Here is a 24,893-nt window from a genome sequence, read left to right on the forward strand (position 1 = left end):
AAGAACCGGAAGCGGAAGTGTATGGCGCCCGCGAGGCGACCTGGGGCGGCTCCTGGGAAATGCCTCTCTAGCATGGGTGTTGCTTTTCTCTGTGCTCTATATCCCTTGAGGGAAGCCAGAAGGAGGCTGTGCACTTTAGAACGTGAGTCGGTCCTATAGCGCCACCTGGAGGGAGACGGGAGGAGGCGCCGAGGGGCTTCGCTTGTGTGGCCGCCGCGGGAAGCGGCGCGGACTCCGGCGCCATCACGGCTCCATTTTCTGTGTTGGCTTTAAGAGTCGAGTGGTCACACTGCGTGCCTCTCTCTCTGAGAGGGGTTGGTCTAGTGCTTTTCCTAAGGCCTGTTTCCCTGGAATTTAGGCATGATGGGACGCATTGCCGTCTAGAGGGTATGGCGGCGAGGAGCCCCAGTTCGGGGGGGCCCCACCTGGCACTCACAGCCACAGACAATCCGAATTCAAAAGCCAGGCGCTGTGGTTCGCTGTGTAGCCGATTCCACCCCCGTCTCCTTTGTGGGGCGTTACTGTAAGGTGGCGACAGGGCCTGGCTAGCGGGAAAGCCCTGAAATCTGATGGCTGGGCCCAAATGCAACTCGCTTACGGCGTGTTTGACCAAGGGGTAAGTTCCTCAGCCTTGCCGTGTCTCGGCTTCGTTGTCACCAAGATGGAGATGACAGGGTCTTTGGTCGCGAGGTTGGAGATTTCAGTGAAGGAGTAGCATGTGCGTGGACTCAGCAAGGCCTCCGTGTTGGAACACATCGTTTCCAGGGTAACACAGCTGGGAGGAGCTGGAATCTGTTAGGTTTTGTCAGTGGCTTGAGGCCTGGCAGAAATGGCATTTGACCAGAATACCCATTTTACAGATGGAGAAACTGAAGATCGGAGTTGAAGGGATTCCTCCAAGGGGACAGGGGCAAGTGGCAGAATCATAACTTGCTTAACTGAGGTCTTCTGTTGAGGATGATATTAATATTGACCTCATAAAAATGTTGAGATCAAAGGATATGAAAGTGAGTTTTGAAATATAAAGAGCTAGAAACTGCATGGGATAATTGTTTAAAAAAAAAAAAAAAGTCCCCCCCCAATCCCAATAGAGGGTTATGTTGTCCACAAAGTAAACAGGGGATCAGTTGAATTCAAAGATGGCATGGATGGAAGAAACTATCATACCTGTCTCATTTCAGATGCAGAGATGCTTAGCTACACTTGCAATTTCCTATCTCTGAAGTCATGATTCCTGAACTTTTGGGGATTGATCCCTATAACCAGTCATCTGATTATAAAACTCATGAGATTTGTTTTTTCCTTTATTTTTAAAGATTTATTTATTTATTTTAGAAAGAGAGAAAGAGGGAGAGAGAGAATCTCAAGCCGACTCCCTGCTGAGCGCAGAGCCTGATGCAGGGGTCTATCTCAAGACCCTGAGATCATGACCTGAGCCAAAATCAAGAGTGGGATGCTTAACAGGCTGAGCCACCCAGGCGCCCTTATTTTTTCTTTTAAGTGATTTTGCTTTTTTACATTTAAATCTTTTTCCATCTAAAATGTTATCCCAGTATATCCTAGAACTGATACAACTTTATAATATCTAGACAGCTACCCAGTTTTACCATTACCATTTACAGAAAAAACTATTGTTCCCCATTTAATTTAAAATGGCACATTTATAGGGCGCCTGGGTGGCTCAGTCCATTAAGCGTCTGCCTTTGGCTCAGGTCGTGATCCCGGGGTCCTGGGATCGAGCCCCACATCGGGCTCCCTGCTCCATGGGAAGCCTGCTTCTCCCTCTCCCATTCCTCCTCCTTGTGTTCCCTCTCTCACTGTGTCTCTCTCTGTCAAATAAATAAATGAATAAAATCTTTAAAAAAATTTTTTTTAAAATAAAATGCCACATTTATAATATACAAGTGTATGTATATATGTATAGTTTATATTTTGCCCAATTGATCTTTGTGTCTATTTATGAACCAGTGTCACTCTTATAAGTCCTGTATGATATTTCCTTATTTGGTAGGACTAGAAGTCGATAGAACTTTCTTAGCTGTTCTTATTTATTTTTCTTACAAACTTTAGAATTAACTTATCTAATTAAAAGAATCCTTTTGGTATTTTTACTGTGATTACATTAAACTTGAGAAAAACTTAGAATCAGTTTTTTTAAACTACCTGATGTCTATTTGTTCAAAGTTCCCTTTGAGTCTTTGGGAATTTTTCAGTTTTCTTTAGTTTTTAGTTTCTTCTTGCTAGTTTATCGAGTTTAATCATAGACATTGCCTCTTTCTTCTTAACAATTGTCTTTTCCTCAGTTGTATGCTCTCGCTGGTTTTTAGAAGAAAAAGTGATAAATTCAATTATGTAAAAATCACATAAAGTTTTGGGTGACTAAACCACCACCACAGTAAGCAGAGTCAAAGATCAGGGAGAAGTATGTTTGTACCACATCAAACACAAATGGCTAATTTTACTAGTATATAAAGAGCTTTAAAAAAATGCTTTTCTCGTCTCTATTGCTGTGAAAGAAATATTTCAAAACTTGGTAGCTTAGAACAACAACAACAACTATTTTGTTATAATTCATGATTTTGTGAGTCAAGAATTTGGGCAGCTCTCAGTTGGGCATTTTTTTTTTGCTCCAGAAGGCATATTTAAGGGTTTGGGGTGTGTGTGTGTGTGGAAAGCTGGTCTCACTTGGGTCCGTCTCCATGTCTGTGCAGCCTCAGGGCCTCACACCTGGTCTCTTGCAGAGTAGGATGCTTGCTTTCTTTTTTTTAGAGAGTGTGAGCGCATGCCTGTTGGGGTGGGGAGCAGAGGGAGAGAGAGAATCTTAAGAGAGAGAATCCACCCAGTGTGGAGCCAATGAGGTGGTGGGGGGGGGGGCGCTCAATCTCATGACCCTGAGATCATGACCTGAGTCGAAATCAAGGCCTGGCGCTTAACCAACTGAGCTACCCAGGCACCCCTAGGATGCTTTTCTAAATGGTGGCCCAGGCCTCCAAAAAACCAAAGCTGAAGCCAACAGTACCTTTTAAAGGCCAGGCTTGGAACTAGTATACAGTTCACGCCTCAGGCCAGATTCAAATGCTGGAAAAATAGAGCCCACCTCTGTTAAAGATTAAAGAATTTGCAGCCACAAACTGACACAAAGATCCAAAATAAAAATTGGCAATGGAGGTGGGTGAACAATCAGATTATAGTAAAGGAAATATAGATGGTCTTCCAACATATGAAAAGATGCCCAACTTCACTCATTATGAGGCATGCATGTTAAACTACACTGAGAAGCCATAGACAAAGATCAAAGAGTGGTGGAAATAGAAATTATTAAACTGCACTATTAGATATTTAATCCTACAGGTAAACTTACATGTGTGATATAATGTAATCATTGCAGCATTGTTTAAAATAACAAGGCGGGGCGCCTGGGTGGCTCAGTCGTTAAGCGTCTGCCTTCCGCTCAGGTCATGATCCCAGGGTCCTGGGATCGAGCCCCGCATCAGGCTCCCTGCTCAGTGGGGAGTCTGCTTCTCCCTCTCCCACTCCCCCTGCTTGTGTTCCCTCTCTCGCTGTCTCTCTCTGACAAATAAATAAATAAAATCTTTAAAAATAAATAAATAAATAAATAAATAAATAAATAAATAAAAATAACAAGGCAGTGGGCGTCTGGGTGGTTCAGTCGATTAATCATCTGCCTTCGGCTCAGGTCATGATCCCAGGGTCCTGAGCTCGAGTTCCGCATCCCGCTCCCTGCTCAGTGGGGAGTCTGCTTCTCCCTCTGCCCCTCCCCCCGCTCATGTTCTTTCTCACTCTCGAATAAATAAATAAAATCTTAAAAAAAATCATAAGAGAAAATAAAATATACAGTGTACTGTACATATATTCATTGAAAAAACCCTGAGTATAGGCTAGCCAGGCTGGGAGGGGACAGGGTGGTGGCAGGCCTGGCCCCAATATAGTGCTGTTCTGTAGCCTGGAGGCCTTGGTTTAGCAGGGGCAGCCCCCAGGTGGGCCTGTGGGCTGTGACAAGGGCCTGGATGCGCAGTACATCTGCCCCAGTGGCCTGGAGGTATACCACAGGCCTATGGCCATGGGCAGCTGCAGCCACACGTGAGTTCACTGGCCTCTGGGAGACCAGTGCACAGAGAACTCAGGGATCAGGGCTCCCTATGCAGTGCCATCCCTCCCCTTCGGGCTTTTGCCTCAGCCCACCCTCCTGCCTGCCAGCCTTTGGCACTCAACTTGATCACCCCGTAGGCACACAGGGTGACCTACTGCCCTGCCCGGTCCTGGGGCTTCCAGGGGCTGCTGAGGGCCTCAGAGGCCTCCCGAGGGAATTCAGAGGGTGGCAGCCCTGATGCCTCCATCAGTTGCCTTCTGTTGGGTCCCTTGGAGACTGCGTTGGGCATTTGTAGATAAATGCCTTGTGGCTTTTGCTGTCAACTCTTTTAAAAAAATCCATATATGAGTGAATCTGTGTAGTTCAAACCGGTGTTGTTCAAGGGTCAACTGTATCACCAGTTCCATAAATTCATTAGGTAGTGGAAGGTACTATGAAACTAGTTTCCCTTTTTAAATTACAACTAATCATAACATTCTTGCAAAATTTGAGATTTTCATGACACTCCCAGAGGTGTCTGTAAAATAGCCTTAATTAAGAATTACTGGTCCAGGGGCGCCTGGGTGGCTCAGTCGTTAAGCGTCTGCCTTCGGCTCAGGTCATGATCCCAGGGTCCTGGGATCGAGCCCCGCATCGGGCTCCCTGCTCCCTGGGAAGCCTGCTTCTCCCTCTGCCCCTCCCCCTGCTTGTGTTCCCTCTCTCGCTGTGTCTCTGTCAAATAAAATCTTTAAAAAAAAAAAAAAAAAGAATCACTGGTCCAAAGAGATATACCCTGAGTGGCGCCTGGCCGGCTCATTCGGTGGAGCGTGCAACTCTTGATCTTGGGGTTGTGAGTTTGAGCCCCAGCTGGGTGTAGAGATTACTTAAAAATAAAATCTTTAAAAAACAACAACAAATACCAAAGAGATATACCCTAAGAAAAGAGTCAGTTCCGGGCCTCCGAAATACTGAAGAACATCCTTCCTCTTAGCTTGAAGTTCCTTCCATCTCACAGCTTGCTGAACGGCTGTTATTTTTTTTTTTTTTTTTAAGATTTTGTTTATTTATTTGAGAGAGAGAATGAGATAGAGAGAGAGCATGAGAAGGGGGAGGTCAGGGGGAGAAGCAGACTCCCCGCTGAGCAGGGAGCCCGATGCGGGACTCGATTCCGGGACTCCAGGATCATGACCTGAGCCGAAGGCAGTGGCTTAACCAACTGAGCCACCCAGGCGCCCCTGCTGAACGGCTGTTATTGATAAGCATTCCAAAGAATGGGGTTGCAAAGACAGGGGCAGTCTAGCAAAGATGGGTATATAGCCCCTGACACGGGTATATGGGCCAAGAGCTTTTTCATTCATTCAGCAAATGTTTATTGAATGCCTTTTGTTATGGGCTGAAGTGTGCTCCCTGAAATGCCTATGTTGAAGCTCTAACCCCCCAGCATCTCAGAATGTGACTGTAGTTGGAGATAGGCCCTTAAAGAGGTAATTAAGGTTAAATGAAGTCATATGGGTGGGCCCTAATCCAAGATGACTGGGGTCCTTAGAGAGCCATTAAAACAGACATGTACACGTAGAGGAAAGACCACATGAGGACAGTGAGAAGATGGCACCTGCAAACCAGAGAGAAGCCTCAGAAAAAAATTTTCGAACACCTTATCTTGGACTTCTAGCCTCCAGAACTGAGAGAAAATAAATTTCTGTTGTTTAAACCATCCAGTCTGTGGTATTTTGTTACGATACTAGGTACTGAGAATATATAGGTCAGTAAGAATCTGTCTCAAGTTTCTATTCTGCTGAGGAGGATGGACAGGTAAACAATTTTAAAACGGTGGGGGTAAACAAATAGTGTATGCCTAGTGGATGGGCACCAAACCCCAATTTGGGGAGAGGAAGAACAGAGTGTTGGGAGAGTAGCCTGGAGGCCATAGGATGTGTAGGAGTTAGCCAAAAGAGGAGACTTCTAGGGAGAAAGACAGCGTTAACAAAGGCAAAGGGCTGGAGAGAGATTAGTGTTCAAGGGAAGTGGACAGCTTGTAGTTTTGCTGGAGTGGAGAGCATCAAGGGTGAGGCAGGAGGCTGGGAGGACAGGGCCTTGCATGCCATGCTAAGGGACCTGAGTATAATTGTGGAGGAAGAGGGAAAGGTTGGAAGACTTTTCAAAGCAGTGACTCAGATTTGCATTTAAAATCTTTGATTAAAAGATCAGTTTACACTTAAGCCAAGAATGGTTGACAGCAAATTGAGAGCAAGAATAAGACAAAGCAGAGCCTGAGAAAGTACCAATGGGATGGTCAGGGGTCACATCAACAAACCTTCCCTGCTGTGTTGGCCTTGTTAGCAGCTCACACCATCTCCTTTGCCAGGCAAGCTACACAAAACTCCAGCTCTGACACCTCAAGGAAGCCTTTCCTGACCAGTCTCAAACGGACTTCTCATTCCCTCTATAGCATCATCTACTTATACTTGCACCTACTTCATTCCTGATACCTTTCTCTTAAAAGTACTTCCTCTTTCTTGGGCAGGGGTTTGCATCATACTCCTCTCCCTGGTGACAGTAATGTTAAGTGATGGTTAGAATTTAGGTTCTATTTTGAGTCTCTTCAAGGGGTGGGAGTCCAAAACACTTTGTGGCAGTTATGCTGATGTATTAATTTCACATTCCCTTGTTTTTCGAAGCTCGGCCACCCTCCTTGAGATTCCCAACCCAAAGAAGGGACCTCCTTCACCATATACACCTGTCAGGTAAGGATTCCTTCCATTTTGCTTCGCTCTTCCCTTGAAATTTCTCCTCCCTTGTTTCCAGTCTTCTTGATCCAGCCAATTCCCTATTTCACTTATTTATTCAATAAACAAGAGGCTATTTGAATATTTTTTCTTCTCTTTCTTCAGAATCTGACTGGCTCTGCTTACCCTTACTCTTAACTCTGCAGGCTGTTGTCTTACTCCTGAGGACAAAGCAGACATGGAGTCAAAGACCCAAAAAACCCAGGGACAGGCAATGCCAAGTTTGAATCCACTGCTGCTTGCTCATCACCATAGATTCAGCCTCTGTAACACCTTAGCAGTTAAATACAACCTAAGTACTTCCCTCTTAGGCCCCCAGGAAATCTTGTGACTGACTCCTTAATTTTTGCTGATTCTTTGCTCATTTTATTGTACAATGTTAAGAAAATGGTCAAGATCAAGAATTTTCTTTATGCTCATGCCCTTAACATCATTTTGCAAATTCAATTAAGTTGAAGCACAGTTTGGAGAATAAGTTATTAATGCAGTCAGATGTGTGGGTTGTGGGAACTTGCAAAGATTTATCAAGCAGCTTCCTAAAATCAGATTTAAGAAATAAAGAGCTCTTGAAAGTCAATAAATCAAACCCAATTGCACATAGGAATATACTTTCTGACACTACAGTGGGGATATAAAGCAGTGATCTTCCAGTGCAGCATAGCATGTTGTATCAAAATGGATATGTGAGTTAAGAGGTACATAATACTCAGTAAATGTTAATGGTTTTAAATATTAGACAGCAACTGGAGACCACCCATTTCCTGTTGCTAAACTGACAAAAAGCAATCAATTTTAAAGAATTGCCGAAATATTCCGGCAAAATGAGGCCACAATTTTAGAAAATTAACACTGTACTTTGATCAACATAGATTAAGCTTTATTTCTGAAACAGTATTAGTTATCAGTCTAACTCTGTGGTGGTTTCAAAGATTGGAGAGGTGAAAATAAACTCTGTTTTGGTCATCTGAGAGGACCTATTAGAATTTGAAGTTAAGGTCAGAGCTTTAGGGATCATTTATCTTGAGACAAAAACATGAGTCATAAACTATCTTGAAACTTCGGCTGTGGCCAAACTGCAACATTTGGACTTTTTTTTTTTTTTTAAGATTATTTATTTGTCAGAGAGAGAGTACAAGCAGAGGGAGGAGGCTCCCTGCTGAGCAAGGGGCCGGATACGGGACTTGATCCCAGGGTTCTGGGATCATTACCTGAGCTGAAGGCAGATGCTTAACTGACTGATCCATCCAGGGGTCCCCATTTGGGCCATCTTCTGTTAAAATTGAAAACCATCATCACTTAAAACCCAATACACAATCTGATTTTTTAAAAAAGATTATTTTAGAGAGAGGGTGTGTACACACAAGTGTGCACGAAGGGGGTTAGGGGCAAAGGGAGAGAATATCAAGCAGACTCCCTGCTAATGGGGGAGCCAGCCACCCAGAAGCCACCAATCTGTTTGCTTTTTGTGAAAAGTTGAACTTTAGGCTACTATTAGAAAAAAAAAATCTGTGTTGTTGGTAGCTAACAAATTTATGTGTATTCCCTTAAAAACTGGCATACTACTTAACACTTGGGACTTCTCTGTATGACTTCATGCTTGGAAGTTCTTAAATGAATCCATCTAAGATCACTTCTAAATCCTCTCTCCTTTAAGAAAGTTAAATGGCATTGGGGTCCCCGGGTGTCTCAGTCATCAAACGTCCAACTCTTGATTTCCGTTCAGGTCTTGATCTCAGGGTCGTGAGATCAAGCCCTGCATTGGGCTCCGTGCTCAATGGGAATATGCTTGGGATTCTCTCTCCCCCTCTGCCCATCTCCCCACTGGTGTGCACATGCCCTCTAAAATAATGAATCTTTAAAAAAAATTAATGGCATTACCTGAGTTACAATGATAAAGTCCTTCCCATTTAATAATATTCCTTCTTTCCTAAAGTATATGCAGCTAAAACAGCATACTTGTGGGTAAGTTTGGCAATACGTCCTTGTGAGAAGTTTCTAAAGCCACACAGTATCTGTGAAATTGGAGCATTTACACAAGAGGCCAACAGCATTCTGACTGGACCCCCCCATTGAGGCAGATCCTAGGCTGAAGTGATGTATGACCACTTAACTCATGAAGTCCAGACTTTCCTACACCAGTTTTATTTAAAACACAAATAAGTATTTCTCTTTCTTGTAATGGCAAATGGTTCAAATAATGCTGAACATGAATCATTGACTAATACAAGGACTTTAAATATGAAACAAAATTATTTTTAAAAAAGCAAAAGAATAAAGGTTATATACAAAAGGGACCTGGAATCTTTAAGCTGATTCCAAAAATGAAATGAGTAGAAAATCTGTGAAACCAGAACATTCCACCCTTGCTTTGGAGAAGGGCTATTATACAACATTCAGTCAGCTGAAGATGGACTGGTAGAGAGGTGTCTATACATAAATTTCAAGTCATTTTTGCTTGTGCAGAATCATCCAGATCTTCCCAAGACTGAATGGGCAGTCCTGTGGCTTTCTTCCTTTTCCATATTCCCAACAAGGCTACATGAGGTTCAACTCTTGATGAGCCACTTACAACAGCAGTTCCTTAGGAGCCAACACGACAGGTGGATCAGATTTCCCTGTGAGAAACCAAACTGGCCACCTACGGCAAAGTATCAAAACGGACAGGTCCTTCTTTCCTCTTCCTTCTGATTATGTACAGTATGTCTCCTTTCAAGACTCTTATCCCCATCGTACTTGTTCCTTCACAAGTCTAAACCTTGAGGTGATATGAAGGAGACTGACATCAAGAAAAGAAAATTCAATTCAGAAACGAAGAAAACTGGAAGGTATACAATACACCCCCAGAGCATCTCAATCATCCCCGCTACAGTACAGTTCGGTGTACTGCTCCAGTCCAGAGATAAATATTGGCAGCTTGGAGGAGTTCATTTGTTCCCCTCTGGTGGTTAAAGGGCACCAAATAAATAACTGGGCAAGAGGAGTTTGCTGGGAGAGTTAGAAATAAAAAATTAACCAATTTTAATCCCTGTGAGAATTCAATGCCAGTAGGAGGCAAGTATTGAAGAAGAGAAAGGACAACTTTCATGCTAAAAAAAGAATTCCTCTAATCATTATGTCACCATCTCTTATTAAGAATCCAGGGAATCCCAGAAATAGAAAATTAGTTTCAGAGGACCCCTGAGGCACTTTAAAGCCTTAAAAAATTACAGTAATAATAAATTAGCTATTGCTCTTCAGAGGCTGACAGAGCAGCAGAAGCATGGAAATCAGGTTGAAAAAGTTATGTCCAGATTACAAGCTTCCGGAGCTGCTCAGCCTTCTCTAAAGCTTAGTTGAATCTCCAAATACCTTTAAAAAGACATACAATTTAACGCAGACAGAGTGGATCTTTTGTTTAGTGGTAGTGTGAAATTTGGTCCTCACTGGCAGCAGCTGGTCTTCATCCTTTTCAAACTCAGGTTACATTAATAAGTACATTAAGACAATACATAAAAGAAATACTAGAGCAAAGAGGAAAAAAGCCCCAACTGACAAACACCTCAAGGAGTCACTAAGTTCTCTTGCACCCTTTGACTTGGATCTCCCTCTCAGTTTTTCTGTGGAGAGGTGTAAGACAGAACATTTTTCTCATAGATGCTAAACCACGGCATCGAATGGACAAAATGGTTATCAAGGGACTTCAAAAATCTGACCCCAAGGAATCCAGGACACATACAGGTAATTCAGAGGTATACTTCTGATTGGGGGCAAATTCTAGACTAAAGAAATGATCATCTTGGGTAAATGTTATAATAGATGAAACTAAGTCCAGTTTTTGTTTTTTTTTTTTTTAAATGTTCTACTGCCTTCAGCTATCAATCATCTCTGATAGCTCAAGCAGAAGGTCATCTTCATCTTTCCCAGGATCCAAGTCGATCTCAGCTTCTAATTTGCCTCCTGAAATCTCCCATATTAGTTTCTCAAAATCATCCTCCACAGAAAGCGGGGGCTTTCCTGTTGAGGTGGAGCTGAGTCGGCGAGTTTTCGTGGCCATCTGAGATGAAGAAGGGCCAGATACTTCCGGTGGGGAGGAATTTGAAGAGGACTGGGTTGGAGGCAGCACAAGACTGCAAGGGAAAAAACCCAAAAGATTATTAGAAAACTGCCCTTTGTTAATGGTTGACTGAATAGTCCCACATTGGTCTCAGGAACACAAAGAGTTCGCGAAGAGTTACTTCTGATAACAACATAACACAAGAATTATTTTACTGATTTGGGACGAGGCATTTTCACCTGTTTAGTGTATGTGCTGCCGAAGCGAGCACCATTTTCACCCGTTTAAAGAACAATTCAGACAGATACTGAAAACATTGCAAAAATAATGCAATCAATATATAAACAGTGGCACCAAAGGAGAACAGCAACCTTGCATGCATATCATGTTTTCTTGTAATTAACTGGAAGTTTAGCAGATTTAAGTTCGCTATTAAGTTGGTCTGAGTGGCTAAGTTGGACACGTTTGAAGATTTATTTAGCAGTGTCATTCTCTAGAGCACATAAATAATAATAGTGGCCTAAAGTTTGGTTAAGAAGAATTGCAAGGTTTACCTGTCTCTAGGTTTTTCCATCTCAGGCACAGTGACTGACTTGTCCTCAGAAAGGAGTGGGACAACCGCCTACAAAAGTAAAAGGAAGGTTAACTCAGTGGGAGTCAGGCTTTTTTTATTTGAGCATATTCATTTACTTTGCCACTTTCTTAGAACCATGGTTATCATTCTTTAAGCCTGGAAATCCGAGAATAAATAATCCAAAGGCTGAGTGTAGAAATAAACAAAATATCTTGCCACCCAAGAATTAGCTTAAAAAAAAAAAAAATTCCATTCTGCCACTCCACAAATGTCTAACTGTGAATGTAGAATACTGTAACAACCTAAACAACTAAAATGCTTCGGAAATGGCAAAAGTAGCACACAGAGCTAGCAGAGTGACTCTTCCCTGCTTTCCTCCCACACTGACCAAAGCACCATCTAGCTGCATCTCCTTCTTACCACGGCTGCTTTTTTGGTGGGGCTTTCCTGGAGGACGCCGCTGGAGCTGAGTGGCTTCACAGCAGCGATGACAGCAGGGTGGGCCTCCACTGCCTTGCGTTTGGGGGCCAATTTGGGGGATGAGACGACTTTAACCACAGATGGCTTCACATTGACTTTGGGTTTAGCTACAAGGGACAGAAAATATCTGATTAATAGCTAGAATAATTCCTCTTTTACATGGAGAATAACTTTAGGATATCAAAATTCCTTCACAATACTAGAAATAAACACCCCCCCAAACTGAAAGTAATCCATAAACAATGTGCACTACAATGTGGTCATAATGTACATCTATACTCAATTCCTTTCACTGGCTCTTGAATTCGCTACTGTTCTTCCATTCCCTGGTGTTTTTCTTCTTCAAAACCAGAGGAAAGATGCACCACAGAGAGCTTTTATTCCCCCACTGAGGTATAACTGACATATAACATTGTATTAGTTTTGGGTATACAACATAATGACTTAATATTTGTATACATCGTGACTACATGATCGCCACAATAAGTCTAGTTAATCCATTACCATACATAGTTACAATTTTTTTGTGTGAGCACTTTTAAGATCTACTCTCCTAGCAACTTTCAAATACGTAATATAGTACTGTTAACTACAGTCACCATGCTATGTTACGTCCCCATGACTTAGTTTAAAATATGGAATGCTTCCTGAATTTGTGTGTCATCCTTGCACAGGGGCCATCCTCATCTTCTCGGGAGCATTCCAGTTTTAGTATATGTGCTGCCAAAGTGAGCTTTAGACAAAGCTTTTTATTTTTTTTACTTCTATTTTTCAAAGATTTTTTTTTATTTATTTGAGAGAGTGAGTGAGCAGGGGGAGGGGGAGAGAGAGAGGGAGAAGCAGACTCCCCACTAAGCAGGGAGCCCGTGACCTGAGCACAAGGCTTACTTGACTAAGCCACACAGGTGCCCATAGACAAAGCTTTTTAACAGCAATTTTAAATTCTGAGAAAGGAGATTTGTCTTTTTAAGTAGAATTATCAGAAATACTACTTTCCACCTATGTGAAAAGTATACAACACAAATGGAATTTAACTTAATTGTTGCTAGGGAGTTACTGGAAACTTGGTAATTTTCAAATCCTAAAGCAAGATACACTAGAAAAACCACTCACCTTTACCCCTTTTTTCCAAGGTCTGTGCTGCACATTTCACATTCAATATTGAGTCCCCAATGCCTGAGGTTTCTACCTCTGCCTTTTGGGATGGCTTTGTGGGAAGCCGCTTGGTCAGGTGCCGTGTGAGGCCTGGCACTGTAGTGAGCACCGGCTTCTCTGCTATCTGAGTATTGTAAGAGTCTACGTCTCCCCGGAGGGGTGTCAAAACTGATTTTTCCTTCTGTGAGGTGCCCCTCTCCAGCTGTTTCTGCATGTGCTTCTCTCTCATGGTCTCACACCTCTTGACTTGAATTTTGGTGATGCCAACTCCTGTGGTCTCTTCTGAAGCCTGTGGGCAAATTTAAATGACAGATTTAAAATTTCATACCTCTAACAATCTGTATGATAATTATTATTTGTAAGTTACCAGGCTTTATAGCGCAATTAAAACAACAACAACAACAACCACGGAGAAAAAACTTGGGGTGCCTGGCTGGCTCAGTTGGTAGAGCAAGTGACTCTTGATCTCGAGGTTGTGAGTTCGAGCGCCACGCTGGATGTAGAGGTTACTTAAAAAATAAAATCTTAAAAACAAAACAAAACAAAAACTTGTTTAAAAGAAAAAAGTACACCTGAAACTAATATAAATATGTCGAAAATAATATAAATGTCAATTTTATCTCAATTAAGAAAATCTTGTTTAAGTTACTGGGCTGACATCCATGTCAAGCAGAGTTTAACACGATCCAGAACACAAGAGCTTTTGCTCTTTGATATTAAACAGAAAATACCAAACTGAAGATGAAAAGTTAAAGATGTATGGAACAATGAAAACCCCAATTTTATAGGCTTAGACAATCATGACCCTAAGTCAAATACAAATGCCTCCTAAATAATCAGACACTTGCACAAAGATTTATGGACAAGGATGTTCATTACCTTAACTGTGTAAAACAAAATACAAATGTCCAGAAGCAGACTATATTGATATAATAGAACATTATGTCATGGTCAGTAAAAACAAACATCCCGAAGAATTATGAATATAGTAAAATTAAAGCAGGCTGCAAAATGATACACTATAGAGTTCTCAATTACTTTCTTTCTTTTTTTTTTTTTTTTTAAATTTTATTCATTTATTTGACAGAGAGACACAGTGAGAGAGGGAACACAAGCAGGGGGAGTGGGAGAGGGAGAAGCAGGCTTCCCGCCGAGCAGGGAGCCCGATGTGGGGCTTGGTCCCAGGACCCTGGGGATCATGACCCGAGCCGAAGGCAGACGCTTAACGACTGAGCCACCCAGACGCCCCTCTCAATTACTTTCTAAACATGAGTTAAACAATGAACAAGTTCACATACATATGTACATAAATAAAAGGCTTGAGAAAAACCCATGAAAAAAGCTAATGGTTGTTATGTCTGGGCTGCAGAATTACAGGGTTTTTAATTCTTTTAAAAAAAAAAGTCCCCAAGTTTTGTAAAATGAGTGCCATTATGCTTAGTTTAAAAAACGTTAAATGGCTGAATTAAAAAAAACAACTTTTAAGGGGGCAGGGAACACTGTAAGTGCAGAAAATTCTCACAGAATAGTATAAGCATAATGAAAGACTGTTTACCTAATTTATTATTGAAGTGTTAAATAGAAATTTATTATGCTAAAACTAAAAGGCACACTTTATCATTCATCTGGCCTTTGCTTGCCATGAACAAAACTATGAAATGATCTTAAATAAACTCACCTCTTTAGCCTCTGTTCTAATAACACTGCTCTGGGAAGCAACTTCACTTCCTTCTTGAAGTTTCTTCTCTTCTTTTATACCTATATTCACATTAAACACATCATTAATTATTTCATTTAGGCTGCAACTTCAGGAGCAGTTTAAGTAAAACTTTTCTTAATGAAAATAAAGATAGGACAAATAAAATTGTAGATGAAGCCCATTCGCCCTCATAAAGTTTCAAAATGTACCTTAAAATATCAAAGGTCTATATAGCACTCCTGTAAAGAAAGAGTTTAACTTCATTTGATCCAGTGGTTTTCAAAGTGATCTGAGTGAAGTTCTCACAGAACCCCTATGAAAACCCTGTGGAGTACTGCCCTGTGAAATCTGATCCGGGGAAATGGTACTACAGACCAAGCTGTGGGATTTTTGTGTTTTGTTTTGCTTTTTAAAATTTATTTATTTGACAGAGAGAGACATAGCGAGAGAGGGAACACAAGCAGGGGGAGTGGGAGAGGGAGAAGCAGGCTTCTTGCCGAGCAGGGAGCCCGATGTGGGGCTCGATTCCAGGACCCTGGGATCATGACCTGAGCCGAAGGCAGACGCTTAACAACTGAGCCACCCAGGGCCCCCAGACCAAACTGTGGTGTTACCTGTTTTTGTGTTACCTGTTTTTTTTGTGATTCGGAGAAGCCGCCTTGCCCCTGGGGTGGCCTCAGGCTGAGGCTGGGAGCTGGTGCTGCTCTCAGAGCTCTGCTGTACCCGCAGCGCCTTCTCCTGTTTAATTTCCTCCAGCGTCTTGATGTGCACCTCCTGCATAGACTTTGTCCTCCCTGCGGGCTCCTCTGATTGTCCTTTGCTGGTAACTATAGGTGGCAGAACCACTGTTTTTTTAATTTCACTCTCTGTCTTTAGCTTGATGCAAGTTACATCCTTTTTGCTTTTTTGCCTCTCTGCTTCCTGCTGCCGATGTTTCTTTTCAGCCAGGACCTCAGAGAAGGTTTTGATTCGGATAGTGGAGGGGCTTCTTGTTCCTAAAGCAGAATCATCAACTTTTGAAGGTCCTTCTGTCTTGAGTTTAGGTTGCAATTCTCCACGTTTCTGACTAGCTTTTTCAAGAAGAATTTCTTCTAATGTCTTCACATGGATCTCACCAACTTTAGTGACTCTCTCTGTTTTCATGGGGGGAAAAAACAATCACTGTATTTAGCATTCACCTCTTAACAACGTATGCTCTCTCTATTCTAGGATCAGGGCAGAGTCCTAATAGAGTGGTATCATGTAGGCAGGTAATTAAAATGATCAAAGTATATTAGTTTCAATTTCAGTTTTAAAATACTGCACGTTTCAGGTAGTGGCCCTCAATGAAAACTCTTAGGTGGCAAAAATTACTGATTTGTTGGAGTTCTATTCAGAAGCTTATTCCTGAAGAATCTCAAAGCCATTTATTAGCTGGAGACATCTGTCATTGTAAATCTTAACAAAATGGCAATAAATTAATTCTTCCATTCACTTATAAACAGGTGCTGGACACTGTGCTAGAAATATAATGATAAGCAAAACACAATCTCTGCCCACATGTAGTTTACAGTATGGTAATAGTAACTTTGTGGGTTCTTTTTTTTTTTTTTTTTTTAAGTAAGCTCTAAGCCCAACGGGGCTTGAACTCATGATCCTGAGATCAAGAGCTACACTGCATGCCCTACTGAGCCAGCCAGGCACCCCAACAATGATAACTTTGATAAAGGAAGTATAATACTATGTAGGAGGAAGAACCCCAACCTTTGTCTAGAATTGGTTAAGGGAAGCTTTTCAGAGAAAGTAATGTTTAAGTGATATTTGAAGGATGAATAGGAGCTAAAACAGGTAACAAGACAGAAGAAAAATGGGAAAGGCTCAAAGATTGGCATGCCACTGAAGTGCGATTTTTAATGATATGTTAGTCATTCTACATCTGTTTAAAGAGCAAATTTCACATCTGACAGATATGCTTGTCGTCATTACTGAAAAGCTAAAAGAAATAGTGAAGTAATGTGGGAAAAACAAGAAAAATATGGAGATTGTACACACGCATTTGAACTGAAGGACAGTTTTTTTGTGTTTTTTTAAGATTTTATTTATTTGTGAGAGAGAGAGAGGGGGAGAGCATGAGCAGGGCGAAGGGGGAGAGGGAGAAGCAGGGAGTCTGCCCCAGGGCTCGATCCCAGGACCCTGAGATCATGACCTGAGCTGAAGGCAGACGCTTAACCGACTGAGCTACCAAGGGGCCCCTGAATGACAGCTTTTAATGAAAGATCCAAAACAAAAAATATCCTTTAACAACCTTAAACACATGTTTGGTTTCATCTTCTCATTTTTTGAACATGCTGTCCCTTCTACAGAGAGTATGCCCTACTGGTCTCATTCTCTTGCTGCCTAGTTTTAACTGAGTTCGGTTTAGAACCTGATACCTGCCAATCTAGTTTATTTCTCTGATCACAGCACTGCAACTACCTGCATTTCCAGCCATACTAGATACTTCATGAAAACGGACTATATGTAGTTATCGGAAATATTTTAATATAGTACCTGTATATAGGAAGCACTCAAACAGATACTGAATTACTTGCTTAGGCTTTTTAAATAAAAATTCTTCCATTTAAAGATGGCAGACTGATCTCAAAATTTCCACTCCAAGGAAGTGCGTGAATGGTGACATGAAGATCTTGTTTCCCCACTCTACCAAAATTTTATCAAAACAATAGAGAAGACATTAAAAATAGAATAAAGCCACAACAGTAGTGGAAAACAAGGCTGCCACTGGCACAGCATAAATCGAGGGATTTCTGAGATAAGACAGCAGCTATGTGAATTTACAGAAAAACAGAAAAAGAACAAATGAAACTATAGGAGTGAGATCTGTTCTTCCCAGCAGAGCCAAAGAAAACTGCCAAACTAGTAGGAAAAGAACAGTGGGCAGAAATGTAAGGATGGCCTACAGAGCCGCAGGACCAGTCATGACTTTCTCCTGGAACTGCTCCCTGAAAAGAGGAGAATCTGCTGGGGAGGGGAGCAAGTTAGGAGGTTGGGGCTGGAGGGAGAACAACAAAAAATGCTAAGCAGAAAAAGAACAGGGGAGAAGAGGAAAAAGGAGAGGTAGGGAAGGAAAGAAACTTTCTTACTGTGGCAATGGTATGGGCCCTTAGCCTTCCAGCCTGTAACCCACACAAGCTGACTTTTAGCACGCCCTCCCCGCCTCAGGCAGCCCTCACTCGTGTCTCCCAGTCTGGAGAGAGGACCACTTGGGAATAAGACCTTTAGAACCTCCAAAGGAAGCCCAAGAGCTATGAAAAAACCACAACATTAAAAGTGGACCAAAACAAACAGAAGTGATGGAGATGACAAGATAATACACACTTTTTTTTTTTTTAAGATTCCAATTAGAAACTCCAGGGCAGCCCGAAATCAGGCTGTGAAACAGGGAGAAACCAGAGAACAAAAAAAAGGTCTTGGAAGATAAAAACACAGGCACACAAATAAATCCCACCAAAGGAACTGAATAATAAAAAAAAGACAATCAGCCATCTAGAAGAGGCTTGGCAAACTATAGCTGATGGGCCCAATGTGGCCATGGCCGCACAGTGGAGTAGCTGTGGAGACTGCACCACAACACCTAAAATATTTACTATCTGACCTTTCATAGAAAAAGTCTGTCAATTCCTGACCTAGATAATAAAGTCAAGCAAAGACCATAGAAGGTGAGACAAAAATCAAAACCAAAGAAACAAACAAAAAGCCAAGGAGCAGAGAGCATGAAGGCAAGGTTAGAAAACACGTGAAACCTATGTCCTGAAATTCCAGCCTCTGTCTGGTACGAATGCCACGGAGAAACCAAAAGAAGAGTGGGAAGACATACTCAGGGAAATGGGAGGAATGTTTTCTAGAACTAAGTCCTCAGATTTGAAGGGCCCACTGAACACTAGGCTGAATCAACCAAAAGTGCCATGTTTAGACCTACTGTACTAAAGTCCCAGCACAGCAGGGAGGAATAAAGAGAAAATTATAAAAGCTTCTGAAGAATAAACCCAGGTTCTTTATAAAAGAGTAAGAATGTTTAACATCAGACTCTCTTTTTATGATGCTGGTAAAAATCTTAATATACAAACCAGATAAGGATAGGATGAAAAAAAAAAGCACAGGCTAACACCATTCATAAACATAGACATAAAAATTAAAAAGCATAGATATAAAAATTAAAAAGCATTAAACTGAGGGGCGCAAGGCTGGCTCAATCAGAAGACCGAGGTATAAAAGAGCAGGATGGCTGGAGTACAGGTTCATTTTACTATTCTTTAAACTGTATACTAAGTGGTTAGATCTTGCAATTTAAAAGGTTTAAAAATTAAGAGTACAGGAAGAGTACAGAATATAGAAAAGAAAATTATTTTGGTGTATTTTTTGCAGTGTTTTTCTAAGGCATATATTTTTATCTTTACAAAACTGAAATCATACATACGGATGTTATTCTGAGTAAGTTTCTATAATAAAATAAACTTCATCACCCCCACAAAGTAAGATTCTTACCCTAAATCCAAAGGTCAAAAGCAATGTGTTCTTTTGTAACCTTTCTTCATTCAATATAATGTGAGAAGTTTTTCAAATCATGATTGTTCAAAATATGACTTATGACAATAATTATTTTTGTACATAACTACCTTAGTTGAATTTTTGTTGGATATTTAGGTAGTTTCTAGTTTCTTACTACTAATGCTATGGTGAACTGATCATTTCGCCATCTTTTTTTTTTTTAAAGATTTTATTTATTTATTTGACACAGAGAGAGACAGCGAGAGCAGGAACACAAGCAGGGGGAGTGGGAGAGGGAGAAGCAGGCTTCTTGCCGAGCAGGGAGCCCGATGTGGGACTCGATCCCAGGACCCTGGGATCATGACCTGAGCCGAAGGCAGACGCTTAACGACTGAGCCACCCAGGCGCCCTTTTTTTTTTTTTTTTTAAAGATTTTATCATTTCACCATCTTTTAAGAGAATTCATGGGGCACCTCAGTGGCTCAGTTAAGCGTCTGCCTTCCACACAGGTCATGATATCCGGGTCCTGGGACTGAGTCCTGTGTTAAGACTTCCTGCTCAGCAGAGAGTCTGCTTCTCTCGCTCTCTCCAGCCCCCCCTGCCCCTCTCCACTACTAGTTCTCTCTCTCAAATCTTAAAAAAAAAAAAAAAGAATTCATACCAGTGAGTCATATTACTTAAAAATAAATAAATAAAATAACAAATAAAACCACAAAAGACACAAGCCCTAACTTAACTGCAACAGGAAAATAAATCAGAGAAAAGGTAAAGATTGTTATGGCAAGGAAACAAATATTAGAAGCTGGTCTCAGGGTTTACCTACCTCCTGCCTCCTCACTGTTGGGACCAGCTGACATGCCTAATCGCTCCTTCAGAGACTTGGAAACATGAACTGTAAAAAATATGTATTTTAAACACCAAAAGTTGAACAGAGACCTTTTTTTTTAAAGTTCACAAATTAGGTTTATGTTTGTCTTCTAATGAAAATACTTAAAAAAGAAATCTCTTAAGGTCTTAAAATTTTTCTTTTCCACAGAACAAGACCTATGTGAATCATGGATTCCCTAGAGCACTTTGGAAGGCTTTAAAAAAAAAAAATATTTTTTTAGATCTGAAAAGCAAAAACTTGAATTCAGGGAAATAATTTTGTTATTGTACAAACTTCTATAATCTTAATGGCATCAAAAGGCCCCCCAGTCTATTTAAAATGTGCTTTTTATTTATGAAAATTTTTAATATGATCGATAGGCAAGGAGAAAAAGGTTATGACTGCAAAGAAAAAGAGTAACTTGGGGGGCCTGAGTGGCTCAGTCGGTTAAGCGGCTGCCTTCGGCTCAGGTCATGATCTCAGGGTCCTGGGATCGAGCCCCATGTCGGGCTCCCTGCTCGGTGGGAAGCCTGCTTCTTCCTCTCCCCCTGCTTGTGTTCCCTCTCTCGCTGTCTGTCAAATAAATAAAATCTTAAAAAAAAAAAAAAAAAGAGTAACTTGTTTGCTCTGAGAGACCCAAGAAAGACCCTGAACAAAAACATCTACTCATTAAAGTCTCTTTAGCTAGGGGAAAAGTGGAAGTTTCTCATCTTCAAAAGAAGTTAAAACTAAACACAATAAAAAGGAAAAAAACCCACCTATTCTTTCAGTAATTAACACCAATGTTTCACTGCCAAGTCATAAAAGGAAAACAAAGTCCAACCTTGACTTCTTTCTATAAGTAGAACTTCAACCACGTAATCATTCTAACTCCCAAATATCTCTCAATTTAGTCCACATCTCTCCATACCAACTTTTAGAACACTAAATCTATGCCACTAACTCCTCTCGTTTAGATTTTATTAACAGCCTGCTAACTCATATCCTGGACAGCACACTCGTCCCCTTCTAATCTTTCTCCGTATTTTAGGCAGGGTGATGGTTCTGAAATGCAATCTGAGCTTTTGATCCTTGTTCATAACCTTCACATGGTTTGCTACAAAGTCCAAACTCTCTACCATGGCTTGAAAGGCTCCATATGATCCACTTCCTTCCTCCTCTCCAGTCAATATGCCCTTTACCCCAATTCTATGTTTCAACTATACTCAGTTCCTTGAGTATATCCTGCTTTCTTAGCTCTGTGCTTTCTCTGCCTCAGCATAGCCTCTGATCCTTCAGCTTCACCTGCCTAATTCCTAACTCATGTTTCAGGTCTGCTTCAACATAATTTGCCTTGGGAACCCTTCCCTGACAGATGGTAAGAGAAGTGCCCTTCCTGTGTGCTCCGATAACACTGTGTACTTTTTCTATCACAGAATTTATCACAATATATATAAGTACTCCTATCTGCCATTATACTATAAGCTCCTGAGCACTGTGATGTTATTTTATCCAGTGGCATCTCCCTAAAATCTAGCACTAGAGTAAATACTCAAATGTTTGTTGAATAATGCAAACACAAGATAATCTAATTTACCTGAACAAAAAAGAATGACGAACCATACCTGATAACATTACAAGAGACAAGTATGATTACACACACACACACACACACACACACACACACACACACACAGTATATTGGAACAAAGGTACCTTTCTTTGGTGCTTTGTCAGTGTTAGTTTCTGTAGCTTCCACTTTCTTTCCCAACCTCTGTGCAAGGCTACGCTTTAATGGAGGATCACTGTCACCACCTACAAATGGAGACAACTTAGTTCAAGAGTTCAAATCAGTCTTCAACAAGGTTAAGAAATACAAGCAAAACAGACAACGCAGAATGTCAGTTTTCTGCATTTATATAGTGTGTTCATTCACTAGTGTCCTTACAGAACTCAATGTTAGAGAATAAAAATGTCCCAGAAAGAAGAAATAAGGAAAGGGACAAAAAGTAGAATGCACAAATCAACATCTATCAAATAATTGACTAAAACTACAAATGGAGAATGATAAGCCCCGAGTAAAGCCAAAATTCAGAATTAGGAATATGTGAAAAAAACTTCATATACAAAAAACATCTTAAATGGCCACTTGCTAAATTCTAGGGGTATCTGTGGTTAAATGCACCCGGAATGTTCCTGGCGGACAGGAAAGGAATCATTATATTTTCCTGTGACATGAAAACTTGGAAGACCAAATAGCCCCCTCTCTTCAATTGTAGATAGGAGATCTAAGGTTATGAAAAGTTCTATCTTACTCAAGTCACCAATTAGTGATAGAACCTTACCAAGTTTCCTGACTGGTCGTTTATTATATTATACTATTCAATATGAGCTGTTTAAATGTCACAAGTTAAAAACTGTTTTTCAGATTGCTTGACTAACGATAATCTTTGCAGCGTCCCATTAAAAATCTGAAAGACCCCACACAGGGTATGATTTTCTCTCTACTCTCATTTATAATTTAAATTTAAATGTGAGACCAAAAATCACAAAGTTTACATGTATGTAGACATTAAAAAAGCTGTATTTTTTACCTAAAACTTCTCAGGCAGTGAAAATGGTATCAAAGAAAACACAAAACAGGTAAGATTTCATATTTGCAAGCACATTTTAAGAAGAGTATGAAGGAATAGCTGAAATCAGAGAAGATTTTCAAAATTCTTTTGAGACAGACACATTAGGGTATGTACATGACAATTCAATAATACGATAAAACGCTTCCCTAAACATAAAATAGCATTAATAAACTGAGGGACCAAATTTATATTAACTGGACACTTTTTTCCCTTGAAAAAACTCAAATTTCGATTTGTCCAAAGAGACAAAGAGGTATCTTCTTTACTGTTTTTTCAATGTAGTACCTTCTAAAAAGCTGGTTACAATCTACTTAAATTGTAACACTATAAATTTCTGTAAATCAATAAAAGGTATAATGCATGTGAAAAACAAGGAAATTTTATAAGTTCTTTCCGCCAATTCAGAGGGACCAGCAAATAGATCAATATCAACAGGACACTGTATAAAGTCAGTTTTGGAGGACATTACCATGTTAATGCACAAATAGAAGAAAACAAAAGATCTGCACAAAATTCATCTCACCTACTGAAAATTTTCGTTTTCCCAGTCTCTCAGTGAGACTCAATCTTACCAAGGGTTCTTCTCCTGAAATGGCAAAAACAGAATTTCTCTACTATTATCCAATTTTTCTGTATTCAGTAAATAATAATGGGTACAAAATATGCTCTGATATCATGAGCCCACCCAGAAAGTCTCTTGAAAATCACATCTCAAGACTGTCACATGGGGGGAAAAAAAGATTCAGTCTATTAAATAATAATTTAAACAGCCAAATGCACAGCCCAAAGGGATCACTAATACACTAATTATTAACAGTAGCCAAGTATATGAAAACAGGTGTGTTCTAATCAGTTGCTTAAGAAACCCAAGCTATACTTTTGTTTGTGCACTTCGATATGCTAAATGAAATCACACTCTATTGCTAACTCTCATGTGTAGAACTTTGAAAACCAGCATAAAGTGAGCTCTCTTTCCCCTAATTCTTTGTTGTTTGAACAGCACATTTAAATGTATCTGTATACTACAATTACTTGTGTCATATTTCTTACCGGGTTTAAAACTATTAAGGGAAAAGGCTTATATTTTCTATAATTTAGAGTTTATTATAGTTCTTTGCCCACAATGGGCAGTCAATAAATTTACCGAATGGATACATATAAAGAGTAAATGTAAAAATTAAATATACCTAAATGTGAGAGCTGCTTGAGCAAGAATTTCAACCTTTCAAGTAAGCGTCAAATGCACTGAGTTTTCTTTTCATCCTTCTATCTGACCAACATACCAAAGTCTTCCTGCAAATCCATCAAAGGTACACTACACCCAAGGACTTTGCTCTCCCAGTTATTAAAAAGTGGTAGCCTGACAACTCTCAACCTAGACCTACCTATACCTCACCTTGTTTGCTGGAAAGAGTTACTGTCCTCACTACAGTCCGAACATTCTCTTTTTCAGGACCTGGAATGGGCTGAGGTTGGAGTAAAAGACTGGAAACTCCGGAAGAACCTTCTGAATAAAGCAAGTCAAAGAAGAGCAAATAATTTATGGCAAATTAAGCTATTATAAGCCAAGAAATTTTGTTTCTGTGATCAGTTAAGTTCAATACAGACCACTGGATAACAAGCCAGTCTTTCTGTTCCTATTTGCCTATAGTGAATTGATTGGGGTGGGGTGGGAGAGAGGAGATAATCCCTGTTTCTTATCTGCTTTGGATACAAGGTAAAAATAAAATATAAAATTTTCAGTGACTTAGGCATTCAATCTACTTTTATTTACCAAGAAGGCTAACATTCTAAAGTTAACCTGAAGCACACCAGCTACCAAGTGTGTCAATTCAGTCTTTTATTTATTTATTTATTTTTAAGATTTTATTTATTTATTTGACAGAGACACAGTGAGAGAGGGAACACAAGCAGGGGGAGTGGGAGAGGGAGAAGCAGGCCTCCCGCCGAGCAGGGAGCCCAATGTGGGACTCGATCCCAGGACCCTGGGATCATGACCTGAGCTGAAGGCAGACGCTTAACGACTGAGCCACCCAGGCGCCCTCAATTCAGCCTTTTAAAATCTA

General features: G+C 40.6%; 1 protein-coding gene, 1 long non-coding RNA gene and 1 other non-coding gene across 5 annotated transcripts in view; 1 reads left to right on the forward strand and 2 right to left on the reverse strand.

The window, feature by feature from the left end:
* Positions 1–156: 156 nt before the first annotated feature.
* Positions 157–24,697, forward strand: LOC116643397. Its single transcript, XR_004301542.1, has 3 exons — positions 157–616; positions 6,769–6,834; positions 24,281–24,697. It is a non-coding gene; the product is annotated as an uncharacterized LOC116643397 (long non-coding RNA).
* The window catches only part of ZC3H11A (zinc finger CCCH-type containing 11A), a 41,536-nt gene continuing 25,638 nt past the window's right edge, over positions 8,996–24,893 (reverse strand). For all 3 annotated transcript variants that reach the window (XM_032422138.1, XM_032422136.1, XM_032422137.1), the window contains 10 exons: positions 24,224–24,334; positions 23,351–23,413; positions 21,908–22,006; positions 20,168–20,236; positions 15,447–15,950; positions 14,797–14,876; positions 13,077–13,407; positions 11,904–12,070; positions 11,464–11,531; positions 8,996–10,982 (listed from right to left, as the gene is read on the reverse strand). In XM_032422138.1, the coding sequence (XP_032278029.1) occupies positions 10,724–10,982; positions 11,464–11,531; positions 11,904–12,070; positions 13,077–13,407; positions 14,797–14,876; positions 15,447–15,950; positions 20,168–20,236; positions 21,908–22,006; positions 23,351–23,413; positions 24,224–24,334 (1,751 nt within the window). In that variant the 3' untranslated portion in view covers positions 8,996–10,723. The remainder of the gene's footprint in view (positions 10,983–11,463; positions 11,532–11,903; positions 12,071–13,076; positions 13,408–14,796; positions 14,877–15,446; positions 15,951–20,167; positions 20,237–21,907; positions 22,007–23,350; positions 23,414–24,223; positions 24,335–24,893) is intronic.
* LOC116643618 lies at positions 12,593–12,697 on the reverse strand. The gene has a single exon (XR_004301583.1). It is a non-coding gene; the product is annotated as a U6 spliceosomal RNA (small nuclear RNA).

Source organism: Phoca vitulina, unplaced genomic scaffold (assembly GCF_004348235.1).
Source record: "Phoca vitulina isolate PV1807 unplaced genomic scaffold, GSC_HSeal_1.0 scaffold26, whole genome shotgun sequence".
Taxonomy (NCBI): Eukaryota; Metazoa; Chordata; class Mammalia; order Carnivora; family Phocidae; genus Phoca; species Phoca vitulina.